This window comes from Drosophila simulans, chromosome 2L, assembly GCF_016746395.2.
Source record: "Drosophila simulans strain w501 chromosome 2L, Prin_Dsim_3.1, whole genome shotgun sequence".
NCBI classification, from domain to species: Eukaryota; Metazoa; Arthropoda; class Insecta; order Diptera; family Drosophilidae; genus Drosophila; species Drosophila simulans.
In genome coordinates, this window is record NC_052520.2 from 13,957,225 (window position 1) to 13,983,800 (window position 26,576).

Here is a 26,576-nt window from a genome sequence, read left to right on the forward strand (position 1 = left end):
TCAGCTGTTTGTCAACTCATCTGCCGCGCCGCCATCCGGCTGATTTCGCCCAGCGACCTCTTCCACCACCCACCCACCCACTCGCGCTCTCTCCTCGGCTGACCCGCCACCTCTTCTCCCCCGCTCACCCCCTTCGGAGGTTCCCGTCTACGGCCATGGACAGCGTGGTTCGTTGACGTCCAGCGTCGCGTTATCGGCGTTTCTCTGTTTTTGTACTCATATCCCTCTGCTCTCTCAAAACGTGGAGTGCGGTCTTGGGGAGGGGGGTCCAAGCGGAGGCGCCGTCGCCTGATGACTGGAATGGGAGAGCGGTGTGGTGGGGGATGGCTGGGAAGAGGGGGCTCGCAGAGTGTTGCACACTTTTCGGCGTTTCGCCTGCACACGCACTTTCCGCTTTTGGCGGCGTCCCACATTCAAGTTTCGTCCTTGCTGCGCAGGCGCTGCCACCTAAGGTCCTCTCACTCGCGCGCCTCTCTTTCGCTGCCGACGTCGACGCAGGACGACAGGCGGGCGGCTCGGCTCAAAACCCACTTGGCCATCTCTGTTTTGGTCAGTCAGCAGTTGGCTTTCGTCGTGTTTGGTTCGCCGAAGGAGCGCTTGGAGCTTTGAATAAATCAAACCAAAACAAACCAAATCGCATAATTCAAAAATAAAAGAAACGCACTCTGAAATTTAATATAGAGTTTTGAATAGTGTTGCTGCTGAGTAAAGAGCTTACCCCCTCGGAAAATTCTCTTTGAAAGTGTGCCAAATCGCGTTCACCGCTGGGTTATTGAAACTCAAAACTGTGCTAATATAGTTTGTGAACTGCGTGAGCTACTTAGCAAAACAAAGAAAAAAACCGCCAAAAATTCTGACAAGTGCCAAAACGTTGCAGCGAACCCAATCCGCACAAGTGTTACAAGTGTGTTCAGTGCTAAAGATACCAGCGAGTCGAGTTGCATCTTAAGCTGCAACTTTGATATTGTCGCATTTTGGCAGCGCCTGCTTCAGTTCAATTGTCTGGTCTTCGGGCGAACAGCTCACTCCACGCAGGACATCAAAAAAACTGCCAAAATTCCGAAGAATCCGAGGAAAACACCAAAAACATCGACACGTACCGCATCGGCAACCGGTGGCGGTGGGGGAGGTGCTGGCGGAGGCGCCACCACCAGCACGAAAATGGCATCTAAAAGAAAAGCCTCGGTGTTGCTGCACAAGGTGAGTTTGGATGTCCTTAAAAGATCTTGGATAGCAATTCCCCTACTGAATGTTACGCACCCACGAACGGCAATTGAACTCTTTCGTTTTGAGTGCAGTTACTATGATTATATGAACGAGAAAGCTACAGCTTAGGATTGTCTATATGTTTCCACTCATAGGTAGGAAAATTGTCTAAAAAAAATAGTTTGATTATATAATAATTTCCAAAAAATCCTTCATTAGGATATTGCTATTTCCCTTCATGAGAAACTCCACACCAAATATCGTACAAACTTCACATGAAATAATAGCCATGACCTGATTGAGAATAAGGTATAGCCCAAATAATTGGATAATTGCAAACTTCATGATTCATTCATCGACGTGGTTTGCCATGAGGGAGCCGCAGTGTATCAGTCATTCAAGGGGTCTCACCTCAATCATCGATATAGCTCCTTCCCATCCTGTCACGGGTTTCAAAGGCTCTTCCGCCTTACAGCCATCCTATATAGACATTCTGAGACCAGCATGAAACCTTTTTTTCCCTCTTTGCCCCCTTTCAGCAAGTAGTCCAATATGAAATCAATTTGCCCCCAGCCCACATATTCCCATTCCGAGACTCGCCGCAGACCAGACACATTTACCCAGCCACAAAATAAACAGTTCGAAAAAAAATATATAGAAGGCATGGTAGGAGCGCCAAAAGGAACGGAAGCAACGTAGACAGTTGCAAAAATATTGCTAATACGCCGCGTAGGCAGCAATCGCAAAAGAAAAACCTGCTCATAATGCCTTTTTGGATAAAAAAAAGGCGCCTAGTAGGTTGGGGTGTACCATTCAGGCGAAGATGGAGGCACTCTAATGATATACGATGGTATCCCAGTGCAGGTCTCCTCTCCACAAACGTGAATGCTCCTTGGTACATAGAAGCGCGAATTGCGACGGTAACGAAGACGACGGGGGAGTATAAAGTGTGCATGTGTGTGTGTGTGTATTATGGGCAGAAGGTGGCGAGGGGTAGTCAAGTAACGACATGGGGATGTCTCGCTTAGGGGTACGGACTGCGGCAGGGGACTAGCCTCCGAAAATGAAACGAAGCGCACACTCACACACATTCACTCGACAAAACACCCGCACACCCATGCCGCCCACGGCCACGTCACCCTAATCTCTCCACCCACCCACAATCGTAGCCCACACACTCACACCGAAGGGCGCACACTTGCTCTGCACGGTAATTCATCAAATGACGAAGACGCAGACGAAGGCACAGGCAACAGAAGTGGAAAATGGGTGCGAGGATTGCGGGCTTACTTGGGGCGCCACAAAAGAAGTTGCTTCTTGGGTGTAACCCCTCGCCTTCCTCCCCGATGCCACCGCATCACAAATACATACGCACACACGTGCACAAACGAGAACGGCAGACACACAAAGCGAGTCCGGCGACTGACCAGCCCTCCGGTAAACTTTCTTTGCCTGTGTGCGAGGGGTGAACAAATCCGAATTCTGGCGGACGGGGTCCCATGCCTTTCATGTAAGGGTTGCGAAAAGTGGCTCAAGGAAGTGCAGGAAACTTGGTTCAATGGGATAGATTGAATCAATATGATTATTTTCCTAATTAAGTTTCGGCGGCAATAAATCTTAGAATATTATTAGAAATTGCGTTTTGTTTACCTATTGTGACACGTTTTAAAAAGGACTTCTATATTTTCGTGCATAAGACTGTACCACCTTCCATTTTAATACAATAATTATTAGTACATTATTTATCACATAAAACTGCTTGATTATATTGCTGTGCACAAAAACTTGGCAAAGGGCACCCAGGCTTCGTTTGATCCGAACTAATTCCCGCATTTCTTGCTCCTTTATTGGGCGATCCCAATCCCCTACCCCCAATGGGATCCAACTCGTCATCGCATAAACCCACTGTGGCCGGCGGTGAAGGCAACAAAAGCATTGACTTTTGTATATAGTCAGCGCCATTTGTACATAAATAGTTGAATCACCACGTATGTGCTCGTGTTTGTCAAAGGAAACCCCTCCCCCCCATTCGCACCCACTCCAAATGGGAGCCCATCAACCCTTTGTGGGTGGGTGGGTCAAGATTTGCGCCTAAGCGCACATAAGCCGCCGCAGGACATGGTATGTGTCCAAAAGGAACAGAACGTCTTTGTGTTTAATTTGAGTCTCAAAATTTCCGGGGGATAAGTTAAAGACTTTGTGGAAAGTTTGAAGATTCCACCAGCGGCACCCACACTACGGGCACAACTTGTTATGCTGCTCAGCTGTAATCAAACATGATTTGGTACAGCCAAAATGGTAGTCAGTCATCAGCCCATCATCGAACTTTTCGAATCGATGGGGTATGAGTACCACTGGCACTGCGTTCCGCTCCTGATTCCGCTCCTGATCCTGTTCCGAGTGCTGGCTGTGCTGCGCCACCGTTACACATCTCAGCATTAGTGTCGCAGGCAGACAACGTGCCAGGCGAATCGAAGCAGACGCCAAGGATGGGTGCGAGATTTAAGGGAGATGCTCTAGGAAAACCAGTCAATGTCATCAACAACAGTCTGGGGAGCGGACCTAAAACTGGAGATGGCGATGGAGACGGACCAGCAAAAGGGAACGTAGCGAGTCGGGGGCGGCAGATGGAGCAGCATCTTTTAAGACGTCTTTCGACTGCTTGGCTGGCTCTGGGTCTCCACCTCAGTTAGATGTTACGGAAAATTGCTTACGGTTTTTTGAACACACATACACACACACACACTGGGTAGCACACACATAAATGGAGAATGGATGGAATTGGACTTGGTTTTTGGGGTTGGAGGTGGTGTGTGTGATATGCCATCATACAAACAGACAAGTTAGACAGCCCAAGACCCTCATCTGCTCAGCCATTGCTCCAAAATAGAAATAGATGACAAGAACACCAAAGACGACAAGGCAAGGGACACTGGGTGGCTGTGCCAGTGGAGTGGTGGAGAGCCAATGGGGCGGGGAATGGGTCTCGATTGCGACAACGACTTTGGCTAAGGGCAACGACAAGCTCGACGGGCTAACGTTGGTTCCAGGGATAAAACACTGAAAGCGAAAAGTGGCGAAACTCATAAATCAATAATTAGCCATAAAGCTCTTGAAGAGCTATTAAACCAAGCAATCCATTTCACTTCAAGCTATATTTACACCGGAGCTCTATTAAAAAGCAGACTTTTTCTATTTAATGTAGGAAACTGTTTTTAATATTGTATCCAAAAGCAATTGTATTGGATTGATACATACCTATGTGTCTCACAAAAATTGTCATTTAGGAATATAACTGTATCTAGTGTTTCACATAAAATCTCACTTTGCGCTATTGATAGCCGATATACGATGCTATTTAATAACCCCATATCCACGTTTTTCTCAGTGGCTCCTCCACACTCTCGAAAGTATGAGCCATCAGCTTTGGACCACCTTGAAGCCTGCTCCTTTCCTCAGAAAGCCCAAAAAGAAAAAAAAAACCGAATTTGCCACCCACCTAAAGCAAAACAGACAAGCCGGGCAACCTTTACACCCACCCCCACACGTACCCACCCACGCACACAGGCACAGACCTAGAACGAATCGCACAAGCAATCTGCCAACTCAACTCCATCTTGGCCAAAAAAGAGGAGCAAAACGAAGGAAGGAGAAGGAAATGAAGAAGGCAACGATGTATTTCAGCTTCAGCCACAATCAAAGTTGCTTCACAAGATGGCAGGAGGAGGGTCGGTCTTCGGGTGGGTCTGATGCTGATGCCAGACTTGGCTCATCCCCAGCTGAAGAGATAGAGGCGGAGGGACGGAAAGAGAAATGAGTGCCACATCCCACACACACACACTCGTAGCGACGCCGCCTTCAATCCGTACACTCACACACTCACTCGCAGTGGCACAAAAACAATGCCAAAGTTTCTACACAAGCGCCTCGACCTCACCTTCATTCCTAGCTGCCTCTCAATGTTGCCAAGCCAAAGACTTTGCCTTGGCATGCATGAACCCCCATGCCTTCCTTCCACTTTTCCCTTATTTTTGCCCCAAATTGTATGCTACACTTTTCGTAGGCACAAAACCCCCGAACAACCAACCCCTGCGCCCGTGTGCGAGTGTGTGTGTTTGCGTCTTCGACTTTGGCTTAGTATTTTTGGTTAATTTTCTTGCAGTTTTAGGTTACGTTTTTGGCTTTTACCACTGATGCCAGCTCCTTTTATGCCGCCCCCTTCTAACCTCCGGAGATCTACCCCTCGGGCCTTTCACTTGTGAAAGACGTTTGCTTAAAAGCCACCACACATATTCACATGCGCTCCGCTTTCACCCCCACTCGTGTTTAGTTAGTTTCTGATGGTTTTTAGTGCGGGGGTCTCGAGACCCGAGACATCTTAAAGGGGTGCCGGCACTCACTCACACACACCCACACACACACACTCGTTATCCTGGAACAGGAGTCAACCCATTCCCACGGAGCCTTCCCCTGTTGCCCGCCTGTCGCCGCCAGGCAGCATTCGAATGGAACCCACGTCATGTTGTTGCAGAGTCCTGCTCCGATCCCCCCAAAAAGACCCCTCCTTATCCCTTCACCAGCTTACCCTTCATTATTTTCCATTTTGCTGCTGATGCTGCTGCTGCTCCTGCTGCTGCTGTTGCTGCTCTTCCCCTGATTCTGTGGCTGCTGATGAGCTAAGCCAGCATCTACAAATTTTTCTGCTCTCTTTCGCTCCGTCTTTGTGCTGGGTTTCATCAGCAACATTTTACATTTATTACTTGGCATCCAACCCCCCACTAACACACCCATTCTGCGGGGTTTTTGGCTTAATGAAAACGAGCGAGGGGCCCAGCTCCTTGGTCCGGCAATGGCCTCACGATTGATGTGCAGATGAAACACACACAAACACAACATACCCAGCGTCTTCGTCGACCAGGCAATAACCTTTGCCCAACTTCTGGCCAGGACTTCGCCCACTTGAGTGCTCAAAACGCCAACACGAAACGATTCATCTTCGCTTGCTTTCGGGCGACACCCAGCCCAAAGTCTGAAGTCCGCAGGACCCAGGACCCTGGGCCCTACCATCCTAAAGCAACCATCTTTCCGCTTAGCCAAAGCGCTCGTCTTCATTGTATTTTCTTTTTACCAACTTGGGCCTTCTATTTTTTGCCGGGTAAGATTTTGGGGTGCCTGGGGTGGTGGGGATATAGAGGGCACAGTAAAAGATCCACTCCTCGCTGTTGGCTCACAGCGATGCCAACGGTCTGGTCCTGTCTCCGTTTTCAGAAAGAGGATATAAAGGGGGGAAAAAAAGGTTTCCGGTTGCGCCAATGTTCCTCACTTCCTTTGGACAGAGATGAAACTCAAACACAAATTAGAGAACTCTGGGGCCGGACTCGTGGGCAAAAGTTTCGAGGCGCAAGATATTGGAAAAAAATTTATGCATAGCCCCCAACGTAATGAATGAATGAGGAAATGGCAAATGAAGAAAGAAATAAGAAAAAATGAAAATTTATAGCAAAGGAATGCGGCAACGAGTCGACTTTAAAATGGCCTCTCCGTCATACTAGCAGGGGCTAATCATATCAGCCCTCGTCTAGCCAACTGAAATAGACAATTAAGCCCAAGTCGCACCTACTCCAAAGTGGGCAAGCCATCCAAGGAGCAAGTGAAGCCACTCTGATATCACAACTGCTAATGAAATACGCCACGTAACGTGGCCAGGCAACCTTCTTGGCGAGCAACTGAACGTTGAACGTTGAACGCTGACTCGCGCCTCTTGTGCCCCCTTATCGAATTACTCAAGTCCCTGAGTTGGACCCCAACTAGCGCAAGTCAGCAACATTTCAGCTGCTCAACCGAGAACGCTGTCTTGTACCCTTTCAACGCTCTCGTATCGCACCATTGCCACTCCTTCAGTCCTCCGCCCCCAGGCCACATCCTTCCTACCCTTTGAACGTCCCACACGGGCCAGGCTTTCCGAAAAAAATAGAAATAGAAACGATAAGGGGGAAGGTCTATCCTACAGGGGCTTTTATGAGAACGTGCGCTTTATTTTCCACTACGAAGACGTCGAAGACGAAGAGCTCTGGGTTGGACACCCTAGTCGGCAAACCATGGACGGGGCATCCTTGAACACCGCTGCTCTGCACAGTGGCATACACTCGATGAAATGAGTCAGTATAACTTTGTAAATGTGGAAGTATAAAAATGTGTACTGCGTGTTGTTGTATATTAAATCTGATATTCAAAATAAGGTTTATCCTGCATACCAAAGATGTATTTGTTTTAAGAAGGATTAACTTCTTAGACCACTGTATTCATTCGGTAAGGCCCTCTATTCCGTCTTTGAAGCTCGATGCTGACACTGAGTTTTTATTCCACCACTTGGCCACTCTTTCCTCAAGCAGGACTATCTCCAGAGCCCCCCAACCAGCGATCCCTTGTCCCACACGAACACCATCGCATCGGAATTACAGTTAGACCCGGACACACACCCACTCACACACACACACAGGCAACCTTAGCCTAACCCTTTCGCTTGGCCATCCCCTTCCTGGTCCTTGGCGCCCCCTTTCCATTAAAAATCCCCCACCACCATCCCAGCAGGAGGCCACTCCCTTTTGGCTACCCTAGGACGTCTGCCGTTTGCTTACTGTGCCAGCGCACTTTTTATACAAAATTTTTTTGCCCATCTCCTGGTTCGACGCCCGTTTCATACTTACACCCCTCATCCGCCTACTTCTATATACAGCACTTTGGTGGTATGGTGGGGGGGAGCTGAGTTCTCCTTTCGAGTGAGTCTCTTGGTAGCGGAAGAAGGGACCGCTTCTCGTCGTACTGGCTGGCTCGTCCTTGCTCATCAGGCTTCTTCAGTCCCAGTCCTAGGCTCACCACACCACCGCCTGCCCACGTTGCCTACCCACGCCACGGCGCGCTTGTCCATTTTAAGTTCGAGCCCTGCCCGTGGCACTCATCCAGCGCCGAGTCCTTCAGCTCCTCAGGTCCTCCAGCCACCCCCGAACCACCCCGCCCAACCACACACACACACAAGCAACTATCCACCAAACCACCCATGCGCCAAACGAACTGGGGGCCTGGCCCTCATTTATTTTGTACCCACGCTGGCAGCAAAGTTTGTCTTGCGTTTCGTTTGGGTTTCCATTTTTTAGATTATTCCTTGCCGCTCGCTGTCCAATGTTCCTTCTATTTTTTCGTAACCCCCACATCCTGCGCCCGTCCTCCAATTTTCTCTAGCTGGGACTAACGAGCATGTTACTCCTTGCCTGGCCAACGATTTTCCCCCTCGTAGCCCACTCCGTGCGCTTTTATTATTATGCTTTGGCGCACATTCCGGCAGGAGGAGCGAATGAAGGAGGGAAAATGGAAAAGCTGAACCCCTCTCGCCAGTTGCGGCCCCAACAGTGGCCCCAACCTCCTCCGCGTTGCCAGGACTACCAGCTTGGGCAGGGTTAGAGAAGCTGAAGGATGGACGCAACGATTGCTCGGGAAAAGTTGCAGTTGTCCGAGTCGCCGGGCTCTGGCCATATAAAATAATAACAACTAACTAAAAATCCGTTCGCTTTAGCTGCAAAATCCTTTTGTTTTCCAAGCCCCCCACTCCTCGCCCACTCCTCGCCAAACCGTGCATAAAAAAAGCAGAACCCAAAAACTACTTGCAAAAAAAGGAATAAAATAGAAAAAAGGTTCGCCCCGCTCAAATTCAATGCAAAAGTTTTGCATCGCCGGCGAGCTACCCACATAAATTCCGTGCCCCGCCCTCCTAGATAGCCCCTCCTCTTTTGGCGTCTGACTTTTTTGCGGCATGGGTCGAAAGTTTATCAGCGCGTTTGTCTGCTGCCATCGTACGCCAGTTCCAGTTTCGGCCAAAAAAAAGCAAGAATCCCCAACTCGACCGCTTGTTTGTCTTACTTTTGACCTCTATAAGTGAGGAGCAATCGGTGGGTGGAAGGGGTCAAGACGGGGATGAGACTGAAAAACAGCCGATAATGATGAATTGGATGGCAAACGAACTAAGTTTCGGGAGTGCGCCTCTAACTAAATTATTCTACTAAGTGAATTGAAACAGATTGATATCCATTCTAACCGTATGAACTGATCTCGCAGTTAATAAACATTGTTAGGATCTTAAAATTCCCCTTGCAGGTGAATAATAGTTTATAGTCTAGCCTGCAACAGTAGTCATTTTCCATAAGAAAATGTATCTCAGTAGTATTTGTCTTAGTATGCATTAGTAAAGCACTTTGATACACAAATTAATAAGTATCTTTGTGACGCAATATAAATGTACTTCAAACTAATTTTCGAACATTTTCTCATCTTCTCATTGCAGGTAAGCAATTCAAGAACAAGTCTTTCCCACACAAAATAGTACGAATGCCGACTCGGTTGTAAGTACATTACAATTTAAAACAACTCCCATTGTCTGTGCCGGTTTTGATAAGCCCAAAATGGTACCTTCTCCATGAAACCCATCCTTGGGCAACATTCACGTTTAGTGCAACAATTGCAGCACAAAATTTAGCAGAGACGCAGGCGGCAAGCAGCCAGCCAGCCGCCCCATGACGATGAAACGAAGTTTTCCCAGCCACGCGCAGCACAAAATCAAAATGAAAAATGTTCTCCTACCTTAAGCAGCTTAAAATTAATTCACATGGCCATGGGTGTTGCACGAGGAACCAGCTTTGGTCTGAAAGTGGAACTGAAACCGATGGTTTGGTGTGGCGGTACAAAAAAAAAAAAAAAAGAGAAAAAAAACTTCAGTGCACCGGCATAGAATTATACATTTGCCGGCGGAAGTTGAAAGTGGCAGTCGCGGCACCCATTCAGCCAGGAGGGGTGCAACTTGCAGTCTAACCTCAAGGCCCCACCCCTAACCCCGGCCCTCGTAGCCACCCTGCCTCTCCCCGCCACCAATCCCTACACCCGCCCACCCAACGACTACTTAATAATACGGTTTATTAGCGACATAAGCACATCCGACGCTGCCTCGTCCGCTGGCAGTGCAGACATTTTAATTGGTAGGCGAGTGCATGGGTAACATAAAAATTATAGTCGTGCGGTGGCAAGTGCGGTGGGCGTTGGGTTGTGCCTGCAACAGGGGCGTGCCCCACCAAACAGTGACAGACAAGCTGGCAGCTGGCAGCAGTCAGCAAGCGGGGTGAGGAGCGGGCAGCCTCCAAGGCTGGGGCAATTGAAAACTAGGATATACACTTCAATCATTGGCAGTCTTTGTCTCCGCCAAAGGATCGCCAAGTGGAGCGCCCCAAGAGTGGGGCACGCGGTTATGTGGCGAGAGCGCCCTGCATTGCCACAAATTAAAAACTGCTGCGTTTTTAATCAAAGCTGCATTAGGAGGCCGCCACAACTATTCCGTGAATGGGGTGCCCAACACTGGGCTACAAAAACCCGAACACTCACTACTCATGAGGGCGAACTTGTCGAGTCTGAATATATTTTAACTTCAACTTCAATATTTGCTTATCAATTATAGCAGTTTTGAAGGACATTAAATGGTCATTTTAATTAAGAATGCAACTGCTTAATTGTTAAAAAGGTCTCGACTCCTTTTGGAGTCACTGAAATTATAAATAAGTAGATCTGTCTCAGTTCGGGCTTCATTTTTATGTTTGCCAGCCGGCGAGTTGGTTGTTAAGGATTAAAATGCAACGAAAAATGTTGGCATTATGGCAGCTTAACGGGTTTCACTTTGTTTGCAGCCCAGCCCGTTGCAAGACCCTCGAAACTCGGGAGGGAACCCTTCTTCGCTGCCTGTATTGAGTTGGTGGGCTGGCGGGTCGGGCCAGGGTGGCAGACGTACGAATTTTCCACATCCCTAAATCGCTAGTCTGCTACGCATTTTTGCCGTGCCACTCTCGTCGCACCCGCTCCTGCCACTCCTTCGAGCTTGTAATAATTTCGTCCTCGTCGGGCTCATTTTTCCCTTTTTTTGCACCCAAGCGCAAATCGGTAACTTTGAGCTGGAAACTTTGGAGGCGGGTCGAGAGGGTTTCCGATTCGAGCCGGAGTTTCAGTTCGGGTCTGGACTTGGGTCTCAGTCTCCATCTCCATCTCCATCTCCCGCCCCTACCCAGCACACATATGTGCGCGGGTGCGATAAGGCGACAGAGAAATTGAAATTGTTACCATTTGCGAAGGTTGCCGCTGCTAGACGACGATGACGAGGCTAGGTGTGCTAAACTCACAGCGGGTGGCGTGGGCTGGTGGGGTTCCGCCAAAAAGGACGAGACCGGCCCCATCTCGACAACAGCCCAGCGAGGAGTAGGAGGACACGCGAAGGTTGTAAAACCGCCAACGCCGTCGCTGCTGGAAATTTTGTGCTGCCAACTTTCAGGCGCTTTTGCTCCGAACTCAAGTGCGCTTCGGGGATTGTGTTTAAGGGGGTGGTGGTGTGTGGCCAAAGTGGATGGGGGTCGTCTGGAGTGGGAGCCAGCTGAAGAGCGGGCCGCTTCCCATGCCAGCTTGGAGGCGTTGTTGATTATGTTGGCGCCGGCCACCCAGTGCCGCCTGCAGAGACGAAAGTTTGGCGGGGTCGTGGTTTATCCTCAGCTTCTGCAGACAGGACCTAAATTCAGAGAGTACAGAAGCGTGCTTGATTGAAAGCCTGAGAGAGCGCATCTGAACGATTTTTGACAACCAAAGATAATTTAAGGCAAATTCCAGAAGGCTTGAAAATATATTTGAATTTATATATCACTCTAAAAAATTTTCTTGAATATTCTTGAAAGCCTTGGATATGAAAACGAGTCTATATATTACAGAAATCTTGTTTCACACCTATGATGAACATTTTGAAAAATTCCATTAAAAGTCCTTGTTGTGTACTTCTGTTCTTAACAGACAAAACTTTTTCATAATTTAGGTACTAGTATTTAACAGAAATATGTTTTAATTTTAATTGCAAAACAAAAACCCGCCTTACCTATTCACTTGGAGCTTCGGTACAGCTTGTGACCCTGAATTTTCCTCCTTCCCTAAATAACAAATATGCCCCAACAGACCCTTTTGGCAAATGAATTCTCGAAAAATAACCCTTTCCGGGCATCTATCTGCGATCTAGTAGCCACCCTCACTCCCGGCCGCCGAGAAAAAACCGACGCCGAAACTCTCTTTCAAATGAAGTCTCAGACCTAAACCAGGAAACCCATCACCCTTCTGCAGCTACCACTCTTACATCTATGGTGGGAGCCAAATAATAAAAAACTTTTTGCCAAAATGTTTGTTGTATTATCTGCTGCCCGCGGGGAGGATGAGGCCTTGGGAGGTGAGCTGGGCGTTGGGGGTTGGGAACTGCCCATAAAGGACGCCCATTTTTACGAAAAATATCACCAGCAAAAAAAGGGATACTCGTAAGACCCAAGGGGAAGGCGTGGCGCAAAGAGGAAAACGGAGCGGGGGGACCACGTGAGCTCATGCCAGCAAAACGTTTGCCGCATCTTTTGGGATTTCTTGCCTCGTTTAAAAATCATTCAAGCAGCAGACACCACCGAAACCCAATCCAACTGGCCCGCCCACTTCGACCCAGCCAGGGCCAAAAATTCAGACAGTGGCGCAAATTGTGTCAAAAACCGTTTGCCTCGAATGGATTGCACGGGGAATGGGGGATTGTGAGTGGGGAATGGGGGATGGGTTGAGCCTGGGTCTATGGGCTCCACCTTCCGTGAAACGCTTGTTTGGGCTGCGCATTCATTTTTATGTTTTTGCTCATCCAATACTCAAAGCCATCCCATGGCCCAGCGCCCCCGCAACTGGGGAAACTTTGACGCCTAACGAAAGAGGCAGCAAATAATTCATCATTTTGCCTTCAGACTTCAGAGTATTTCCTCTGCCCAAATCCTGAGCCGAGGAGTTAGGCATGCCACGGCGCAGCCTTGTGCCAAGAAGTTTCCACCTCGCATTTCCTCGCCCGCCGACCGTCAAAGAGGAAAATATTATTTGGAATGGTTTATCATCAATTTTATGTGCGATTTTTTCTCTCTTTTTCTTTTTGTTTGCGCTTTCCTCTCGGTTCTGCTTTATTTCGAGACACATTTCCCCCGACCTTAGCAGCATCCCCTTGGTTTTCCTGGCAATGAGTCGCCATCCACGGGCTTTAGTTTATGGAGAAGGCCACTGAGCCACTGCGACTGTCTTTGCGAGTGAAAATCAACTGAAATTCGATTTGATTATGATTTGTTTCGATCGAAGGCGATGTCTAAGTTGGGGAATGGGGGGCATTAGTATGGGGACTCCTCCACATCCGTTTGCAATGAAAATCGTGATGGCTGAAGCTGAATTTGATTTTTCACATTGCTTGGCATTCGCAGAGGATGCCGGTGCCGGATGGAATACGTCCAATTCATGGCTGAGGAGTCATCTCAGCGCTTTAATGGATTTCTCTAACGAGGTTTTGTTTTAATAGAGCAACGATCCAGATTCTAGCTGTAATAATGTCCGCATAAAGGTTAAAAAGTTTTACGAATTATTTTAGTATATTTTTATCAACACTTTTTAGGTCTGTTTGAAGTTGAAAAATCTATATAAAGCTTTATGTACATTTCCCAAAAAACTTTAGGTATTATGTATACACAATAAATATTGACATTTTCATTTTAGACAGAGTGTCATTATATTTTTTTAGCCTTAACAAATATATTTAATGCAAAATGCTGATAAAAAATTGCAAAAGCATAAGCCGCATCAATCAGCACTGCGTCCTCCCATCGAAAAATATTCGCTGTATATTTATGCACATATTTATATACACCAAATGTTGTTTTCGTGTTTTAGTTATTTTGATTTTTGTTTAATTTTGAATTTTTATTTGTTATGATTTTTCGGCTGCACACACATTTAGTTTGCTTTAATATTTCATTTACTTAATATTTAATAGAGGCGTGCAGAGCACTATTCCATTGTACAGTTGGTTACATAAGTCGATGTGCTATTTGTTATTTTTTATCCCCACTACGCAATACAAAAACAAAAAACCATATAAATAAAACTGAAAGAAATATTAAAAAGGATCGCTTGGAAAAAATTTAAATGTTTGACCAGGCGATTCTTTTCCAGGAATTTGCATATTCAAATAATTTTTTATCAAGCATACATGCAGAGAAAAAATATTGCTTAAGTTGTTCAGAAAAATATTCAAAATGAAATAATATGGAAACTGTCTATTATCTAGAATGATGTAGTAAAGCCAATAAACTACTAAATAGATTAGAGAATGTCATTACATTTTTTTCGTTCTGTGTAATCATGCATTCAGCGGAGTACATACATGAATGATGTAATCAAGGGAGCGAAAAAATATCCCATTCTGCATTAATAAACAAACTTTCCGGACATATATTGCATCAGAAATACAATATAAATCTATTACTAACAAAACAAAACTATAAAGGTTATTGTCTCATCTATTAGATACCCCATACTCTTTTCGTGGAAGTGTGAGGGAATTAGAGATATGCAAGAAACATTAATTGCCCATAAGCTTAAGTTAATTTGAAATAATTCTTGTTAATTGTTGCCAAGTAGATAAGCATTAATAAGAAAATCGAATTTCAGACATATTAAGAGAACATTATAAAAATAACTCTAATATTCACACAATTATCAATCGGAAATAGGGATTTACTAAGAGATGTATTCATACGCATAATTGAATAAGTGGTATCTTATTTTACCAAAACAGTAAGCGCCAACATATTCGCTTATGTATTAGCTAACCAAAATGGTTCTGTCTCCCACTACTCGGATTATGATAATAAGCCAAGATGGGTCACGTTACACAATGCTCCTCCACTGGCATGGGCCAACCCTTTAAGTCAGCTTAAGTGTAGTCGATCGGCGTCCTTTCTCGCATTTCCCAAACACCCAAGCCCCAAACACCAAAACACCCATGGGCATGGCATTGGGTTTGGGTCTACCTTGACTGCCGTTTGGCTTTCCCTCTCACCTGAAGTGACAAAGTCTCGCCATCTCGTTTGCCGAAAACGATGCTGTTGGCCTGCTGCACACATGGCGTATGCGGAATGTGCGTGAGGTGTGGAAGCACTGGGCTATAGATTTCACTTAACTGCAACGCAGTGCCGACGTGCAGGTGTCGTCGACAGGATTCTGCACATCGCCATCTTCATATCATCATGATGATGAGAATTCATATGCAAATCCAAAGCGCAAATCAGCGTAGAAACTTGCCTTCCCATCATCATCAGCCGTATCGCTAGTTGTCTTTGAGCTGAGGGCTCGAAGAATTCCGAAGTGGTCTTAAAGAGGACTTGAGAAAGCCAAGCGAAGCAATGTACCAACTAAATAGCTCAGTAAATAATAAGCTTCAGTTAATGTCCTAGTTGGCAGAATATGCAAACAATCATTAATCACAAATGCGCCAGAATGGTATTAGAAGTATTAAACCAGGAAACGCAGCCCTCAAAAGCCATTATCATCGTTTATTTTAAAACGAGCTAATGGAATATACCAAGGTATATTCTAGACCTACAATTCTTTTGACCCTAGTTTAGGAGCTCGAATTGTGTATATTTGATTGTGTTCCTGTTAGTTTATGTTATGGTTTGTCTACCGATCTATCAGTGCCAACAACTTTTACAACATATAATTATCTTTTATCCAATGAATCTTGCTTTTAGAATTTATTACCTTACGGCTTTGCCAGAGCATGATAGAAAACAATCCCGTGGAAAAAAAATACAAAAACATTTTCCACCTATTTGCGCGGGCAAAACATGTGCCCACTTTTGGGCGATTCACTCACGCAGGCCAACCCCTCAGTCCTGCTGCCCGCCACCTGTCAGGACCCTACTATTGCACCTCCATTTTCCGGCTGCATCCAGCTGGGCTTGTTCAGCTAATGCATCGGCTAACGGGCACATCATGCGTGCAACTTAGGGGTGATGGTGGGGCTTGTGATTTGTAGGGGCAGGACAAAAAAATAGGACTGGAATGCGTCCGCCATCAGGCGCAAAAACCAAAAATAAAATGCAATTTTTGTTTGCCGTCCAAAAGCGGAGGGGGTGTTGAAATTATTGCAAGGCTGGGCGGATTGTGTGTGTCTGTGTTCAAGGGGCTGGGGGCTGGGGGCTGGGTGAACCACCGACTGTGGGTGGCATTAACTGGGCAACAACCCAGCGAGCCTACAACGCAGCCAGTGTGCGTGCATTTGCGTGGTGGGCATTAATTGTGATGTCTGGCTGGGCCCAAAGCCTGGGCAGATGAGTAAGTAGATTTCCTTGTATGTGAGCCAGCATTTTTTCACCACCCCTCGCCGCAGCGGGAAATCGGTTCCACGGCCCCCTCATTGATAATAAGGCCCCCCCGCGTTGCATTAACCCCATATCCTTTCCATTTTTTTTCTTTTTACCAACGCTCGCCGGTGCATTCGTTGCATCGCTCGTCTCACATCGGCTGGCTACGCGCTTTTTTCTCCTTTTTATATGTGTATATATTTTTGCATGCGTAATATTTTTACACGCCAACACTGATGCAATGGAGCCTACCGCTGATGCTGTCCAGTGAGCGGCGAGAGTGCGTCTGTGTGTGTGTGCGTGCGTGAAAAAGGACCAAAAAAGCTCCGCCTTTAAAAATGTGTGCGCACCAATTGCCATTTGTGTCTCTGTCTTTTTTCTCCTTTTTCCTCTCACGCATAACGCACGCAGCCTGCAATCGCTGATAAGCGGGATGCACCACCCGCTACCCATCGCCCACATCCCCATATCCCCACCACCCACTTGCCAACGGACACCACCCACTTGCACCGTGTGTTGTTGTAAATGGAAATACAAATAAGGGAAAAAGTTGGGAAGGCCGTTACACAAATGGCAAGTGCAAAAAGGCGTTAAAAAACGACCGTCAACCGCCTGGCCGAAGAAATGTTTTTCTCCTCTAGTGGCTTCGGTTAACTGGTCCATATGGGGCATCCCCGAGCATATGTGGGGTATTCTTTACATACTTGTAGGCGTTCTTTTTTGTATTTTATTTACGCACCTCTGCGACAGATTCTGGAATGTGGGGGACGGTATGGGGGCCTTTGGGTGGTTGGGAGCTGGGAATATGGGGAGGCCGATGTGGTTAAGTGGCCAGGGAAAGAGAGAGCTCGTGCGGTTGCGGTCGTTGAAGGAAACGGGCATCAATGTCTGACAATATTATGTTTCAATTTCGGAACGTGATGCGGCGGAAGGGGGCGTGTAAAAAACGATATATAGAGGGACATGGGATAAATTACAAATGAGCCGCTTCAAAGGGACAACGATTTTGGCTGTCAGTGCGAGAAATTTGACTCTATGATTAAAAAAGACGAGCAACAACGGGCAGGAAGGAAAAGAAATGACTATAAAAATATTTAAGTTAATCAATTACTGTTATGCTCAACTTGAAGACATGGCTACTATTAAATAAATACTTTTCTACTACTTCTAAAACGGGCACTAAACATCAGCAGTTAAATAAACTAGGAGAGCTAAAATGTAAAAGCCATATTTCCCAGCCCAATCCCATTATTCGATCCAGTCAACCAGCTGTCTCGTCCTAACCACATCATAAACTAATCAGACCAGACAGGGAAGGAGCGGTACCCGTTCGGGTTCGATTCTGAAAGGACTCCCTGCTTTCAGCGGATAACTTCGCGTAGGTCAACAAAATGTTGCATACTTTATGGCGCTGGACAAATAATATTCGCGTGCTGCATAAAAAGCGACGGCTCGTGCCTTTGTTGTTGGGCGATTGAGTGGCATGTAGAGTTAGTTACAGTGGCCCCGAAATGTATGTAGCCGGCGCAACGATTACACGACCCCTTCTGCCGCCACCCACTCAAAAAAAGCGATCTGATGTGAGTAACTTTGACCCGTTTTGTGGCCAACAGCGAGAGTTGAAACGGAAGGGGCGGAAAAAAATCAAATCAAGTGCGCGAAGGGAACGCTTTTGCCAATTTTTGTTCGCTCCTTTTTTATTTGCTAAATAATGTTGCCTTCCACTGGGTGGAAAATGGAAAAGCAAAACATCATCAATGCCGTAAAGCGCGGAGGACGCAAGAGCGGAAAAGCCAGAGGCTGCGCTTTGGGGGTGGTTCAAAGCTGCACTCATTGCCCACCCTCGATTTATAAACAAATGCATTCGGTACTAAGCCTTGATGCAATGCTTCCTTTGTCGGCTATACACTGCAGTTAATAATGTTCCATTACTCATAATAGATTTTATTTTATTTATTTTCACTTTAATAGCATTAGGGAAGCTTATATTAAATTATTCATATTTAATTAATAAGCAGAGCATTTTTATTGAGTCACCGTTCTGATTAGCTGCGCTTCTTGTTGGAAATTGGCACTGTGCTCCTCCTGATGCTACTGCACCTTTACATCCAGCACTTTTAACCACTTCGTGTTTTACCAACATGAGCTAAAACAGTTGCAAAAATAGTTTCCACTGGACCCGCTTTCTCTTTGCTTTTGTGCGTGTGGTGCAAAAAATAAAATAGAAAATTCTATAAAGCGCACACGGGGCGTATGAGTGCTGGCAGTTGCCACGGCGACACCCGGGCTCCAAAAATGCAGATGATTCGGGAGGATGGAGTATATATGTATGTGCCATTCAGTTATATTCAGATTAGGGTCAGTTGGCAGAATTTTGGGCATAGGGCTAGAATATATGGCAAGATCGTTTTGGGAAGAAAAAAAAGTAGTTATTAAATATTTTTTATCAGCAGTTTATCAAAGTACAAAGAATACATTTTAATCATCTATCGGCACTTACAAATCAATGCACAGCTTACGAAGCCATAATCCCCTTTTTGAACTATTAAGCTAAGCCTGTTATTACTTGATTCATAACGCGGCCTTTGTCACTTTTTCGGGCCCTAATCAAATAAATAACTTGCCATCCTATACAAATATCAGAGTCACATGCATCCTATGTAAATGCACACATATCGCTTATGTATATCGCTTTCAATATTTCATATATACGGCAGGGTATTTGTTGTGAGTTGTTACGCTCTCCACCCATTTGACCACCCAGCCGTCGGCTAAAACCGTGGCTGGTAACTAATTTGAAACTGTCCTGGCGTATCCTGCCCCCACCATTCACTGATTTTTTCTATATTCCCTATTTGTTTTTTATTTTGGTGCACTGGCTCCATCACGTTGAATGCAGTTCCCATGTTCGGCCGCTCACTCTTTGTAATTGCTTTGACCAGCGTGGATATTATTTTATTGTGGGAATTTTTATATATATATATATTCTATATATATATATATATGCATATATTCTATTGCGCAGTACATGCACTTAATGCATTCGAGGGTTGCAGCTGGATTTTTAACCGGAATGGAAGGCACCCATATGAGAAAAAACTGCTGTGCTGCACTGGAATAGAATCGTTCTACTGGAAGCTATGTGGCTGCAGGATTCCATTGCCCGTTCTAGACTCTTCCAGAGGTCTTTCCTTTATTTTGCACAATGTTTCAGGAGATACAACTCTTTGTAGAAAACTTTCAAATGAAGCACAGGAAGGCAAGGGCAATATCTTCCAATTTCTTTTGCCAATCAAGTTCCCTGAAAGCCTCTCGCCCCACATGCTTGACTATTGAAGAGCTAGCCACATGAAGAAAGTGTACACATTTTCCATTAATTAAAACGAAACTGAAATTGGGGACGAGACTCTGAATGGACAAAGACTTGAGGTTAGACTACTTGCAAAAATGTTCAAAGTCCAAGGCTGAGACGGAACCGGAACAACTCCGTCGGGAGTCTGTGTGACTGCATGTGGGCCGATGTTCGGATTCTACTTACGGATATTCCTCTAGCTGCTCATCCACACGACTTGAGCTCATCCCGAGCAACCTTGACTTTGCCAGCAGCCGCAGGCCAAAGATGAGGTGCTGTCCCCTCCCTCGGCAAGTAATTTGTTTTGGGCCTGACAGCAGCCCACGAGGCGTATGAGTAACACCTGCCAACTAGGAAAACGCACACACACCACGCGCTCAGACACGCAGGAGCAGTGGCCATAAATCCTAGCATTTACTTCCATTTCAAGTCTCGCCTGCGAGATGGGAAGAGTTGCTTTTGAAGTCGCTCACACAATTTTGTAACCCTTTTTCGGCAGCGATCCTAGTGTGAGGGATGGCAGGAAGCCCCTCTAAATATCAGAAATATGCGGGCTTGTGGCATCTTACTAGTTGAGGCAAAGGCAAGCCAATGGGAATGGGAAAAGCAAAAGCGACGTGAGCGGGGAAGGGGCAGAGTTCAATGCAGAAGCAGCCCCCAAAACTAACAACCGATGAGGTGACAGGGGGAGGATAAACATGTGCCGTTGCTGGCTGCCAGCCTAAAAGCAGGCTTTGACTTCGACTGCGTCTGGAGCACACCACTACAATGCCGGCAACCTCTAAGCACACGCATAATGAATTACCACCCAGGCAGGAATCGTCCTTCGTCCTTCGTCCCTCTTCCCACGCCCTACGTCCCCTCGCTTCCTTCGCCACCAACTGCCGATGACATATTTCTCCAGACAGAGGCTGCCATCCCCTTCCCGCCGAGCAGCGCCTAAAAGGAGCTAAGAAAATTTGCGTTTAACTCATAAGTGCGTGAAAGGGTTGCCAGGACCTGAGTCCCAGTCGCCATCCCATCCCGGTCCATCCCATCCTATCCAAGCCCAACACATCCTATACCCGTACCCAGACCGAACAACATCCCTGCCAGGGATTGCCTCTGTGCACTGTCAAGGAAATTGTAGTTTAAATGAAATGGAAGTTGCTTTTATCAACGGCGAAGAAGGTGGTCTGGGGGCTTAGGGTTTCGGATTGGGAATGGCAATGGGAATGGGTGGGGGTTAGTGTGTGTGAGCTTTCTTAGAACTTCTCCCCCGTGTGTCAGTGAGTGTGTGTGTATATAAATTAAAATGCCTAAACATATGCATTAGTTTTTGTCTCAGTCCCACACCCCTTTCATGTGCGAGCTTGTGTGTGTGTGTGTGTGTTTGGAGGCTTGGGGTAACTCCAAAGTTTTTGTGGTTACGACATCGGTTTTCGGGGGCGGTGCGAGCGAGGATGCTTGAGACAAGCCTTGGAACTGGGTGGTTCTTAGGGAGTGAGGCGAACTGTCAGTCTCGAGTCGGTCTCGAGCTGTGGCCCGACAACTTAGTCTAATGAGAATTCAAATTCGAAACCCAACTACGCAATCGTGCTGAAGAAATTAAAAGAAATTGCACATGATGTGTGTGGGTTGGTTGTTCCTATTTATTGAGCCGTATGATATATATGTTCAAACATGAAAGCCTGTAGGTAAGAAATCAAATATTTGTTTCACTTTCTGGCAATAAACTACAGAATATTGGCACAAACTCAAGTTGAAGACTTAAACAAAACAGTACAAGGCCAGCTGCAGCTTTTAGAGGCGAAAAGGGTCTTATGTTAATTAACTTATAAATAAAGAAAGTACATCTTGCTCTGAAGATAAAGGAGATCAGGTACAGGTTACCAAAAAACAAGCGCAACTTTAAATTTTGTCATATTTAGAAAACAGTTTTAGTTCCACACAAAACATTTGTGCCCAAAAATTTCACAATTTATTTCCTGCATCAAACTACCCCTATACCCCAGAGATCGAGCAAATTAATGTTAATTAAGACTTAGAGTCCATTCACGTTTAAAGGGAAAAAGAAGGAAGCCTCAATCTCGATGACCATCCACACGGAACACAGCTTCATTTGTGCTGCCATTACCAGTACCAATCCCCAATCTCAGAACCCCAACGCCACGGCCCCACCTTAGGAGTGTCCTTCAACCACAAAACCCAAAGAGTGCGGAGGAAAAATGCTTGTGTGCCGGACGCCCAACGTCTTGGGCGAAATGTTTCATTAGAGCCGTGTTGGCCGCAAAGGGGCAGGACAGAATTCAAACCCGACCCCGGCCCACCAGGCCGACTAATTTTCAGTGCACAGAAGGCGGACAGTGAAAAAAGGCAGCCCCAAGAATGGACACAAAAAAAGGAGCAGATTGAGGGTGAACTGGACCTGCCCTGAAGATGAAAGTCGGTAAAACTTTCCCCTAGAAGCCCGGTCTGGGGTTTTGGGACGCTTTCTTTGACGATTCGTTCCTTTTTGCATTCTTTAAAATGGTCGAACGAACTTCCAACTGGTTCTACTTCTAATCATTGGGATTTGGCATATCGAACTGAGTCCTGAAAGTTTGTGCGGTCTCTAAAAAGTTCGCTCACAGATTTCTTGAAAAAGCTGAAAAATTGAAAGCAGGCGGTAGTGAAAATTCACTACTGAGAATGTACTTTTGTTTAACAAAAAATGTATTTGAATGTTTGCTGAAACGATTGATGAAAATTTTAACTAATAATTATGTTGCAAATCAAATCTTTAAGGCAAGACTTTAACGAGTTCAAACTATGGTTGCACAAATTAACGATATAGAAATGTTTAATAAATTGTTATATCAATTAGAGATAATATGCTCAACCAGAATCTTTCCACATTTCTACCTTTCAGGAAACCATTCCGGCAACACCGGTCGTGAGCACCGACACAGCCAGCGTGGTTGGTGTGGGCGTTGGAGGCGTCGGTGGAGGAGGGGCGGCAGCTGGCGCAGGAGGCGGAGCAGGTGGCGCTGGCGGACTCCTGGGCGATGTGGTCAGTGGACTGGGCGGCGGCCTCGTCAACGAGTCCGAGGCCTACGCCGGCCTGATGAAGGACGCGGACAAGCTGAAGCTGATGCTACTAGCCTGGAACTACCAGAACTCGACGGCGGTGCGAAATGGAACCGAGGGTCCCGATTTGAGTGTGGTGGGTGGTCTCTGGGCGCAGTACCAGAACGCTCTGGCCCAAAACGCGGCAGCTGCGGCGGCGGCCAGTGGCAAGATGGACAGTTCGCTGTCGCCGGTGCCGCGACAGGATGCCCACTCGCCCATGGAGACGCAGGACGAGACTAACTCCTCCGGCCAGAAGGAGGAGGACGAGGTGTCCGAGGATGACTCCGATGACAAGCTGGACGAGAAACTGGCCACCACACACGATCCCGAGCGGCTCAAAGCCTTCAATGTGAGTAAAGCGTGAGCTGTGAGTGAGCGGCGAATGTAAAGCCAAGCGTTGCCAAAGATTCGCCAGACATCTGGTCACGTCAGCCAAACGGGTTTCTATAACGTCCATTCCTTCCTTTCAGATGTTTGTGCGGCTGTTTGTTGATGAGAATCTCGATCGCATCATTCCCATCTCGAAGCAGCCCAAGGAGAAGATTCAGGCCATAATCGACTCTTGCGCCCGGCAGTTTCCGGAGTTCAGCGACCGATCCCGCAAACGCATCCGCACCTATCTGAAATCGTGTCGGCGCAACAAGAAGACCCGCGATGGATGGGAGAATACGGTAAGTTCTAAAATAGAAAAGGTGATTTACCTCTTTCCCAGTGTTCTTATAATTATCATAATTTTTATACAGAATAGAGGTCACAAACTAAACTCAATTCCAATTTTTCCAGACTCGGCCCACTCCCGCTCATCTGACATCCGTGCAGGCGGAGCAAATCCTGGCCATCGCCTGCGAGAACGAATCTATGAACGCCAAAAGAATGCGCATCGGCCTGGAGCCCATCACGCACGCAGTTCCCGCTCCTGGAAGCGCGGTGGCCGCTGCAGCAGCCGCGGCTGCGGCCGCAGCGGTGGTGGCTGCCACAAGTTCCAGTGCCGGCGGCACCAGCACCACGGCCGCCGGCAATGCCACTGCTACCTGCGGCATGGGCGGTGTTGGGGATGCTACCGGTCTGACCAGCGCAGCAGCCGCAGCTCTTCCGTTCGTCAGCGCCGTCGGCTTCGCCCGCTCCACGCCCAATTCGGAGCACGCGGATGTCCTGCCCTTCGGAGGGGCGGGCACTGCGGGTGGCAGCGGGGGCGGTGGAGCCGCCGGCGGAGGCGGGGGTGGTATGAGCTCGGCGCGCAGCTCTCCCTTGGCCCTCAGCTCGAATGCCAGCGTTAGTGGCGGCGCCAGCGTCACCGGATTGACCCTCGCCAATGGAGCAGGCGCCTCCAACGGAGCTGGTCTGCCGGCCAGCAGTCCGTACACCACTGACTTCAGCTCCCCCTCGACGGCCTCACCTTTTGTCGCAGCAGCTGCAGCCGTGGCCGCCGGCAGAGCCCCCAGCTATCCCGGATACTTCCCCGCAGTGGCTGGCCTGGGAAATGGTAAGTAAACCATGCGACAAATTTTCAAATATAGTTAGGCGAAAGTGGGTTGCATTACCTTCCAGCATGTTTTATAAATGATGTGCTTAATCATAGTACTGTCTTGCTTTTCAGTTACGCCCACCGATCTCTCGATGAAACCGACCAGCGGCCTTGGCGGCAACATGGTCAGCAACAACAACAGCAACAGCTCCGTGACCGGCAACATCAATTCGCAGCTGAGCGCCGCCAATCTGGCCAGCCTGAGCAATGCGAGCAACAACAACGCATTGGTGACCGCCACCCAGCAGTTGCAGCAGCTGCAGCAGCAACAGCAGCAGCAGCAACAGCAGCAGCAACAACAGCAGCAACAACAACTGCTGGTGGCCGGCGGCGGCGGGATGGACGGCCAATCCGTTCGAGCGCCGCCCATCCTGCCGCACAAACTGAGCGCCAACGAGGTGACGGCCGCCCGGCAGGTGATATCCGCTTACCGCGAGAGTGCCGCCTTCCTGCTCCGCACCGCCGACCAGGTGGAGCAGCTGCTCGTCCAGCAGCAGTAGGTGTGGCCCGTGGTGGGGGCGGGGTTGTTCCTATTTTAAATTAAATTTAAAATGAATTACACACACTGCAAACAAAAGAGACACACACACAAGCCAAACTAAGCGAAAATAGTCAAACCATATAGCGCAAAACTAAGACGACTAACACTTTCTCACAGGATGCAAGGCAGAACCATATGTAGCTAAAGAAGTTCGTTCAAACAAAACATTTTAAGTGTTTTTTCCTCCAACTACGTACAGCATATTAAAAATAGAACTTAACGATAAACAAAAACCAAAAGAAATATTGCAAATATCACAACAGTAAAATAGTAGAGCTGCTTGGTACTGAGCTCAATTCGATATTTTAACCACATTCAACTTCGGTTTCCATAGACATTAGAAGATATTCACTATAGGGATGGTTTCAATACATTCTCTTTCTTCCGAATTTCTCTATGAACTAATTCCTTAAATTTGACTAAGATTAGATGCAATTCAGATACCAAGGCGGCTCTAATAAAAATAAAGCCAAGCAGCAGTTCAACGTACTACAGTGTCTACTAAAAGTAAACCTACAATAGCCATACACAAACACTCGCATTCATTTTGTTCAACTTTTATTATCGCATTTTTTTGGACTCTCAATCCTTTGGATAGCCGCAGATTCTGGGCCGGTTTTTAAGATGCGCGATTTGTTAAAAAATTTAAATATGATAAATAAGTTAAAGTATTGTTGTAAATTTTAAGAAAATGGAAAAAGAAGAAAAAAACAAAAAAAATCGTAAAACTATGAGAAAACACAGGGTGATACTTTGAGAAATTATTACAATGCATAAGCTAAAAATTAATTAAAGAAAATGTAAAAAAAATTTATGGAAATGAGGTAAGGCATAGATGTTGGTAAATGTGTATTTAAAGTTTAGAAATTACAATTACAATTTGTATACTGTTCAGGATTAATTGTTCTCGATTACCATCATCTGAGTTTTTATCTTATTTCATTTTTATTAGGTGTATATAATTTTAAAGTTTTTATTCTGAGACATTTATGTTTAACTGTTGCTTTTTACTCACCTTCGATTATTGAATAGATACGGAATAAAATATTTAAATACAAAATAGCATTTCATGTTTTTTGCAAATATAAATGTGCATGTTAAAATAAGAAACACTTACACAAACTCATAGAAACACATGGAACATTGGTATGTATGAGTGTGCAGAACGACATGGAGATCCGCTATGCAAGGCAAATTATAGAATTTAATTATATAAATTAATTGCTAAAATTATTTAACCACAAATAATTATGACTAAACCAACATAGATACTCCAAACGAACTTGATGGCTTGCAGGAGAAATATTTATACGGAATACTTAAATATAATGTAATGTGTGGCATTTGCATTGAAGAGTAAACTAATTAAACAAACACGAGGGCAACACAAATGAAACAAGACATTTTAAAAATCGAATTAATAAAGAATTTATGAGAATTATATGTACATTACAAACGCTTGAATATTTATTGGGGCCTACTTCTTTCAGGAATTAATAAAATATCCATTTTTTTAGTTAGCTGAAAAACTAAATTGTGTTGGTAAAAAATACAGTAACGAATTGTATTGATGTTTCGACATTAATGACTTCG

At 46.3% G+C, this 26,576-nt stretch overlaps 1 protein-coding gene across 1 annotated transcript; it reads left to right on the forward strand.

Annotated features, from left to right (window-relative positions):
- Positions 1-543: 543 nt before the first annotated feature.
- Positions 544-26,439, forward strand: LOC6732310 (glycine, alanine and asparagine-rich protein). Its single transcript, XM_039298486.2, has 5 exons — positions 544-1,200; positions 22,718-23,266; positions 23,388-23,588; positions 23,701-24,400; positions 24,515-26,439. The coding sequence occupies exons 1-5, from the start codon at positions 1,162-1,164 to the stop codon at positions 24,940-24,942; spliced, it is 1,917 nt and encodes a 638-aa protein (XP_039154420.1). The 5' UTR covers positions 544-1,161; the 3' UTR covers positions 24,943-26,439.
- The last annotated feature ends 137 nt before the right edge of the window (positions 26,440-26,576 follow it).